The sequence below is a fragment of the Sorex araneus genome, chromosome 6, assembly GCF_027595985.1.
Source record: "Sorex araneus isolate mSorAra2 chromosome 6, mSorAra2.pri, whole genome shotgun sequence".
NCBI lineage: Eukaryota > Metazoa > Chordata > Mammalia > Eulipotyphla > Soricidae > Sorex > Sorex araneus.
Genome location: NC_073307.1, coordinates 96,463,873 through 96,471,974, shown reverse-complemented (window position 1 = coordinate 96,471,974; position 8,102 = coordinate 96,463,873). Strand labels below are relative to the sequence as shown.

Below are 8,102 nucleotides of genomic sequence, written 5' to 3'. Positions count from 1 at the left end.
AAAGGAAAAGAAAAGAAAAGAAAAGAAAAGAAAAGAAAAGAAAAGAAAAGAAAAGAAAAGAAAAGAAAAGAAAAGAAAAGAAACTAGAATGGTGCCAGGGGCCTGAGCCAGATAGCACAGCGAGGAGGGCTTTTGCCTTACACGTGGCCAACCCGGGTTCAATCCCTGGTACCCCATATGGTCCCCCGTGGGCAACCGGGAGTGATTCCTGAGTGCAGAGCCAGGAATAACCCCTGGGCATCGCCAGGTGTGGTCCTAAAAACATAAAAACAAACTAAACTGGCAAGAGAGAAAACAGAACGGTGCTTGCAGCAGAGAAAATACAGCAACCACCAAGTAAGTTAGATGCCCCCCAGCCTGTTTCCCTAGTGAGCGGAGCACAGGGCGAGGGGAGCCTCAAAGGGCGGGACCACCAGCTTTACTCCCTGCCACAGTCTGATCCGCGCCCCCTCCCTGCACCCCTGCACCCTGTCTGGCTCACTGTGAGGCCACTCCCCCTTCGCACTAGAGTTCTGCCACCACGGGTGATGCTAGGGCCATCATTCTCACAACGGGGGAGATGTTTTCTGGGGGAGCCCCTGAGGGAGCAGTCAGGGGCCTTGGGGAGATGGGACCCCAGGTGAGGAGCAGCGATAGTGTGGGGCCTCCCCGTACCTCTCAGCCGCCCCACCCCTACCCCGTCCACCTCACCCTCCTCATGGTTCCTCCGGGCTCCTCCCCAGGCTCCCACACTTGGTTATAATACTTAGGAGCAATGCGGGGAGGGGACCCAGGACAGGACACCAACAAGCTGAATGCTCTCCCCTGGGCCACGCCCTCCCCCCTGCACACATGCAGGCTCAGTGCTCCCCGATGGACCATACCCTGCCCCCCCCACGTGCAGGTTGAGTGATCCCCACTGGACTACACCCTTGGTGTGCACGCACACACACACACAGGTTGAGTGCTCCCCAGTGGTCCACACTCTGGTCCACCCCCCCACACACACGGCTGAGTACTCCCTGCTCAGTTATACTCTAGGCACAACACACACACATACACAAACACACGCAGGCTGAGTGCTCCCTGCTGGGCTACACGCTGGGCACACACACACAGGCTGAGTGCTCCCCACTGGGCTATACCCTGGGGACATACACACACACACATAGGCTGAGTGTTCCCTGCTGGGCTATACCCTGGGCACACACACAGGCTGAGTGCTCCCCCTAGTCTATACCCTGGGCGCACTCACATACACACACACACACACACACACACACACACACGCAGGCTGAGTGCTCCCCACTGGGCTACACCCTGGGCGCCCATACACACATGCAGACTGAGTGCTCCCTGCTAGACCACATCATGGGCACTTCCCCCCACACACACCACACACACATGTGCAGGTTAAGTGCTCCCCAATGGGCCACACTCTGCCCCTCCAACACACACATGAAGGGTGAGTGCTCCCCGCTGGCCTACACACTGGGTACACACACACACACACACATACACACACACACGTGCAGGTTAAGTGCTCCCGCTGGGCCGTGCCCTCCTCCTCGCAGCCTCTGTGGACAGTGTGCTGAAGACAGCCGCGGCCCTCTGCCCACTGCATAATCATCTCCCCCCTTACCTTCATGCTTTAGGGGCTGCCCTGGCAATGCTCCGGGGCCCAGGGCACTCCTGGTTGTGCTTGGGTTGTGCTCGGTGCTCGGGACTGGTCTCGGGGTCTCCAGCCCTCTGCACCGCCTCTCCCGCCGCCTCCCCTCCTTTAAAGCTCTCTGTCCCCCGCTCCCCTCTCCCTCACCAGTCCTCTCTCCCCCGCTGTTGTGCTCCTGGCACCGTTCACTTTCTTGCTTCCAGTTACTTCTCACTCAGGCGCTGAGAGCTGCAGGAAGGGGCTGTCTCTCGGGCCACCCGCTTAGACCGGCTGTAGACTTGGTCCCTGGCACTTCCCGTGACTCCCAGATTCCTCCCAGAATGCAGAGGGGATGGCCGAGATGACACATGGGGGCCTTTCCCAGGCGAACGGCTGCTGAAGCGTCTTCGGGAACCCGTGGGTGAGTGTGCTGCCCCCCTCCCGCCCCTGGCCCTCCACCCAAGGACCTTCAGGCTTTTTTTTTTTTTTTTGGCTTTTTGGGTCACACCTGGCGATGCACAGGGGTTACTCCTGGCTCTGCACTCAGGAATCACCCCTGGCCGTGCTCAGGGGACCATATGGGATGCTGGGATTCGAACCCGGGTCAGCCGCGTGGAAGGCAAACGCCCTACCCACTGTGCTATCGCTCCAGTCCTGGACCATCAGGCTTTTGTGGGTGCACATCGGAAACACACCTGGAGTTCCCCAGGTGGCAGCCCAGACCCAGGTTCTGACCAGCCTGGAGGGCCGGCCCGTCGTCGGGTGGAGAGGCGCCTGCTCGCGAGCGTAAAATGACCTCCCGATCCCAAAGTTCTGTAAAAAGGCCCCCTGCCGCCAGGGGACAGCGAAAAATCCCCCCAGAGGCACGATGCCCCCGAGGGTGGCGCTGGGCTCCCCGGGCGCTCAGCGGCTCCGGGTGGCTCCCCCACGCCCGTCCCACGCGGCCCTGTGCGGGGCTCCTGGCGCCGGGCCCCTGGCGGCGAAGACGCGAGAAGCAGCAGCTTTGGCCGCCGCCCAGCAGCCCCATCTGTAATCTTCCTGCCCAACGAGGCTCTGGCAGATCCCGGCACACGGAGAAGCTGCCACTGCGGGGGTGATTCAGCCGGGGGTGGGGGACCGGTGAGGGGGTGTGGGTTGGACGCGGGGGCCCGACCCTGGCGACAACCAAGTGCTTCCGAGTAGAGCTGAGAAGCCCAGAGCCAGACAAGCCGCGGCACAAATGCCATCCAAACGCCCCCCGCCCTCTGCTGGCATCACCGAACCCCCTCCCCGTGGTTTTAGGCCAGTGCACCCCTGTCTCTTGCTCCCTACAATGCAGCCCCAAACAGTGTCCAGACCCTGCACCCCGGGACCCCGTTTCTTTCTTCCCCGTGCCCTCCCTCCCCTCTCCCCCCATCCCCGCCCCCAACTGGTGTTCAGAATGTGGAGATTGAACTTCATTCTTTTGGGGGCTTGGGGGGGCCACGCCCAGGGGCATCTCCAAACCCTGTGCTCAGGGGTCACCCCCTGAGATGCCAGGGATCAGACAGGGCTCAGCCGGGTGCAAGGCAAGTTTGTCCTTTATTTATTTCCGGGGGGGAGGGAGAGCAGGATCAGACAGATGGCGCCAGGCTTTAGGGTGAGCCCAGCTGGCTCAGGGCACGGATGAGCACTGTCTCGGGGGACTGGGGGTAGACAGACATTCCCCGCAAAGACAATGTCCCCACGACTGCGAAAGCTCCCCACCCCTAGCCCCTTGCACTTCCTTTAACTTTGAGGCCCCCAACCCCACCCCCAGTGGCCTCGCTTTGTCCGTGGATGCACCCGTTAAGCAGATCTCCTAGCAAGTGGGGCTTTTCCGCCCTGGGACCTCAAGCTGCCCCCCCACCCATAGACATGCACCCCCCGAGAGAGGAAGAGAACGGACACTGGCGCCTGCACAGCATGCTTCCGCCCTCACAGCACCCTGGCGTGGGAGAAAGGCAGTGCCCACCCCCACAGTGCTCCCACTTCCGACAGGCCCCTCCAGAAGCCACCTCTGGTAGCAGATTGCATGCCAGACAGCGCTCCACCTGGCTTCCCAACCAGAATGTTCTTCTCCCTCTTTCTCCCCTCCCCAAAGAGTTTGTACTGCACGGCCGTGGGGAATCCAGTGCCAGAAGCCCCCTCAGAGCTGGCTGCACGCCTCCCCTGCCGTGCAAAGGCCCTGGGGTGGGTTCTAGTCGCAGTGACCCCCGCCCCCCACCCTCGCCACCCAGCGTCCCAGCATCCTTCCAGAGGGGCCCGGGCTCTGGGGCTCTGGTCGGGCGGCTCTCCCCGTGGCGGGCCGCCGCCTCCGCCGTCGTGCAGTGACTCAGGGTGGCCGGCGGTGTGTCAGGTGCCCTTGCTCTCTGTCCGCTCCTCATCGACCGTCTGGGCAGTGCTGACCGTGCGCACCTGCCCCGCAGCCGCAGGCTTCACCGACAGGACCAGGCGTTTGCGGAAGGTCTCACAGAGCACGATGTACACGAAGGGGTTGAGGCAGCTGTTGGCGTAGCCCAGGCTGATGGCCGCGTTGTACAGGTAGACGAAGGTGAGCGTCGGGCGGCTGATGGACAGCTGCGTCAGCTGGAGCACGTAGTAGGGCGCCCAGCACACAAAGAAGACCAGGCAGATGGCGATGGCCGTGCGGGTCACCCTCTTGGTCCGCAGCCGGATGCTGCGCTGAGAGGCGGGGGCCACCGAGGACGCCATGCGCTGCAGGATCCTCACATAGGCGGCCGTGATGACCACGAAGGGCAGGGCGAAGGCCAGGAAGAACTGGTACAGGGTGAACCAGTAGAGGTCGGTGTCCGGCCTGGGCAGGCGAATGCCGCAGCCCACGGCGCCCCCCGGGAAGGGGATGAGCCTGGCGTAGAGCCACACCGGGGTGATGCTGACGAAGGACAGGGCCCACAGGAGGCAGATGACCAGGGTGGCCACGGACGGCTTCCGGAACTTGGTGGAGGAGATGGGGTGCACGGTGGCCAGGTAGCGGTCGATGGCCATGGCCGTCAGGATGTAGGTGCTGGTGAACTGGCTGTTGGCGTCCATGGCGGTGATGAGCGTGCACATGGTCTCTCCGAAGTGCCACACGCCGTTGCCCATGAGCTGGTGGATCATGAACGGCATGCCCAGGAGGAAGAGCAGGTCCACCACTGAGAGGTTGATGATGAAGATGTCGGGCACGTTGCTGCACCAGTGCAGTTTCGACTTCTTCACCACGGCGAAGATGACGGTGGAGTTGCCCACGATGCCCAGCAGGCAGATGGTGCCGAACACGGACGGCATGATGATGTTGACGTAGGAGACGCTCCCGGAGCGGGGACGCAGCCCTGGGGGCGGGACGGAAGGAGCAAGCACCCTCGTGGGACCCGCGTGCCCCTGCCAGCGCCCGCGCTCTGAGCTCTGAGCCCAGCGCCCCTGCCCGTACGGGTGCCAGCCCCGTGCCCTGGCCTTCCCCCACGGGCCCCCTGGGCAATTTGACCAGACTCTCCCGTACCACCTGTTTGCTGACGGGCTCAGTCCTTTGCCTGCGGCCGCCCCTCAGCAAACCAGACTCGGAGGACCCCAGCAGGGCACCCCACCGGGCTTCACGGGCAGTCTGTGGAGACGCCTGGGAGGGCACGCATGTGTGTGCACGCATGCCTGCATGTGAGTGTGCGTCATGTGTGTGCACACACGTGTGTATATGTGTGTGTGTGTGCGCGCGCGCGCGCGCGCACGCACGCACGCCTGCATGCCGGCACACAGGGGCTGAGCTTTCTTTAGTCGCAGCCCCACTTGTTTTTCCCTGTGGCAGCTGTTGGCTGGGAGCTGTGTGTGCCTTCACTGCAGGGCATCTCTGTGGGTGACTGTCTTAGGGCTTGTGCCCACTGCTTCCTCCACAGCCCTTCCGGCTCCTGCTTCCTGTGAGGGATCTCCTTGGTCCCAGGTTCCCCCCGCCCCCCCCCCCGCATCCCTACCCCCTCCCCGCTTCCCACGCCCCCGACCCCAGTCGTGGGGACCCAAGCTGGGCGCGGCAGCCCGACCACCTGGGAATTCTCTCCACACCAGCCTCTTCCCTTTCTTGCTCCTCTTCCTCTTTTCTTCCCAGCTAGAATTCCAGGGCACCTGGGCTCCGGGAACTCCCTGGCCCTGGAAAGTTATTCCCTCTGGAAGCCCAGGAGTTCCCGGCTTTGCAGGGGCCTTGCCCAGGGAGCACTCAGAGTGCCTGAGAATCGCTCAGTCCTAGAGGGAGCGGAGAGCCCGAGCCCCGGGGCTGTCTCCCCACATCCAGCCTCCACCTTCTCCTGTGTGATTTCCTCCCGCCCTGCCAAGCCTGCCTGGGACTCGCCACTGCCCCTTCACACTTCAGAGGGCGCCCCTGCCCTGGACCGCCTCCCGCCCGCCCCACCCCTGCCTCTAGGCCCCTGCCCCTCCTGCAGCGGACTGCAGGGCTCGTCCCCCAGAACTGTCCCAAAGTTTCCCAAAAGCACTTGGGCTGCGAGGGGGACGCCTCCATTGCCCACCCCCCGGGCAGAGAAGGGAGCACCCCCGTCCCTCTCCCCCCTCCACCTCCGAGGGACTCACCCGCCAAGGTGAGGTTATCCGGCCCATCCGAAGCGTTGCTGACATTGGGGCCGGGGGGCGGCAGCATCGAGGCTTCCAGGTCCATCGTGGCCGGCGGCTCGGCCGGCGCCCGCCTGCCCGCGCGTCCACCCCCGCAGGCTGCCGCAGCGCCCGGCGCCCGCCCGCCCGCCCGCACGTCCCGGCACCCGCGTCCCGCCGCCCTCCGGGAGGGGGGTCTTCCTCGGCCGCCCGGAGCCTCTGACGCCTCCCCGCTCCCTCCTTCCCGGCTCCCACTGACATCACCTAGACACATTAACATGCCGAGCGGATGCGCGTTAACCTCTTCGCGCCCGCGCCGCTGCAGACCGCCCGCAGAGCGGGGCTCGGGACGCCCCGGGGCTGCCGCAGGCTGCAGGGGAGGTTCCCGGTGTCCGGAGGCACGAGGGCTGCCTCCTTCCGGGGAACGGGGGCCGTGGGGGCCGAGCCCAGGGCGGGTGGAGGGGACACAGGTGACTGCGGAAAATGCAAGGGTCTCTCACCCGCCCCCTCCTCCCACGTCACCCCTCCCCAGCGCCCCTGTATCCGGATTCCAGCTAACTGGTCAGACTGCCAGTGTCTTTCAGCAGCCCCAGGAACTGTCCAGGACAGAGCAACCGGCTGGCTGGTGACAAGCCAAGTCCTTGGGAACCAGAAAGGGGACAGGCTGGCAGAAGTCTTCCATTCCCAAATGTTTGATGTCCTTGAGGTTTGGCTTTTGGTTTTCTGCGTGTGTGTGTGTGTGTGTGTGTGTGTGTGTGTGTGTGTGTGTGTGTGTGTGTGTGGTGGAGGGGGCGGGAACTGGGCCACATTCCTGCAGTACTTGGGGGACCATGTGGTGCAGGGGATTGAACCCAGCCGCCCACATGCAAAGAACTGTGTTCCCCGCACATGGAGTAGTTTTTGAGGCTTTCACGGTGGACTCCTAGTAGCAAATACCAGAGCCTCGCCTCCCCCTCCCCACCAAAAAAATAAAAATGAGAGAGAGATTATCAAACAGGGGCAACCTCTGGGGTCTTCTGGCCCGGCAGCCCCCAGTCGACCCCATGACTCTGCACCCTGCAGGTGTTTTGTGGGCGGGGAAGGAACTCTTGGCTGGCTCAGAGGCTCAGGTGCTGGTGCCTAGACAACCGTGTGCCTGGGAGGTGTTGGGGGTTCGGGGTGTGTGAGAAACTCTTTTCAGGACCTCACACCTCAGAGGCAGCACATGCTTTGACCACTGAAGCCACATCCCCAGTCCCTGGAGTCTTCATGTATTTGCTTCAGAAAAAATAAAAAAGTTTGGAGCTGGAGCAATAGCACAGTGTGCATGTATGCAGCTGACCCGGGTTTGATTCCCAGCATCCCATATGATCCCCTGAGCAGTGCTAGGAGTAATTCTTGAGTACAGAGCCAGGAGTAACACCTGTGCATCACCAGGTGTGACCCAAAAAGCAAAATAAATAAATAAATAAATAAAAGTTTATTGAGCACATACTACTTGCCCAGCACTTCTGTAAGTAAAAAAGGAGTCTCTGTCCTCACAGAGATTACTATCAAGTTGGTGTGTGTGTGTGTGTGTGTGTGTGTGTGTGTGTGTGTGTGTGTGTGTGTGTGTGTGTGAGAAAATATACAAAGCAAAGACAGGTTGTGATATTGGGAAGGAAGGAGGGAGGAAGGGAAAGATGAAGACCACCTAAAGCAGAGTGAGCCAACATAGAATCCAGCAGGGGTGGGGAGGCTGCTTTGTTACTCAGGAGGCCTTTCTCAGAAGCGTTGTTTTATAATTTGCTTGTGATTCTCCAGCTCCGCCATCCCTTCCCCTTTGTGGTATCACTGTTGCATACACACCTAGCTGGGCTCACACATTTAGCCACAGTGCTCACTGGGGCCTGCAGCTCAGGCTGTGGTG

At 62.0% G+C, this 8,102-nt stretch overlaps 1 protein-coding gene across 1 annotated transcript; it reads right to left on the bottom strand.

Annotated features, from left to right (window-relative positions):
* Window positions 1-3,168: 3,168 nt before the first annotated feature.
* Window positions 3,169-6,914, bottom strand: MCHR1 (melanin concentrating hormone receptor 1). The gene is made up of 2 exons (XM_004610528.2): window positions 6,197-6,914; window positions 3,169-4,959 (listed from the first exon to the last, which is right to left on the bottom strand). Exons 1-2 carry the CDS (start codon window positions 6,492-6,494, stop codon window positions 3,980-3,982), a joined length of 1,278 nt encoding a protein of 425 aa, XP_004610585.2. The 5' UTR covers window positions 6,495-6,914; the 3' UTR covers window positions 3,169-3,979.
* Window positions 6,915-8,102: the final 1,188 nt, after the last annotated feature.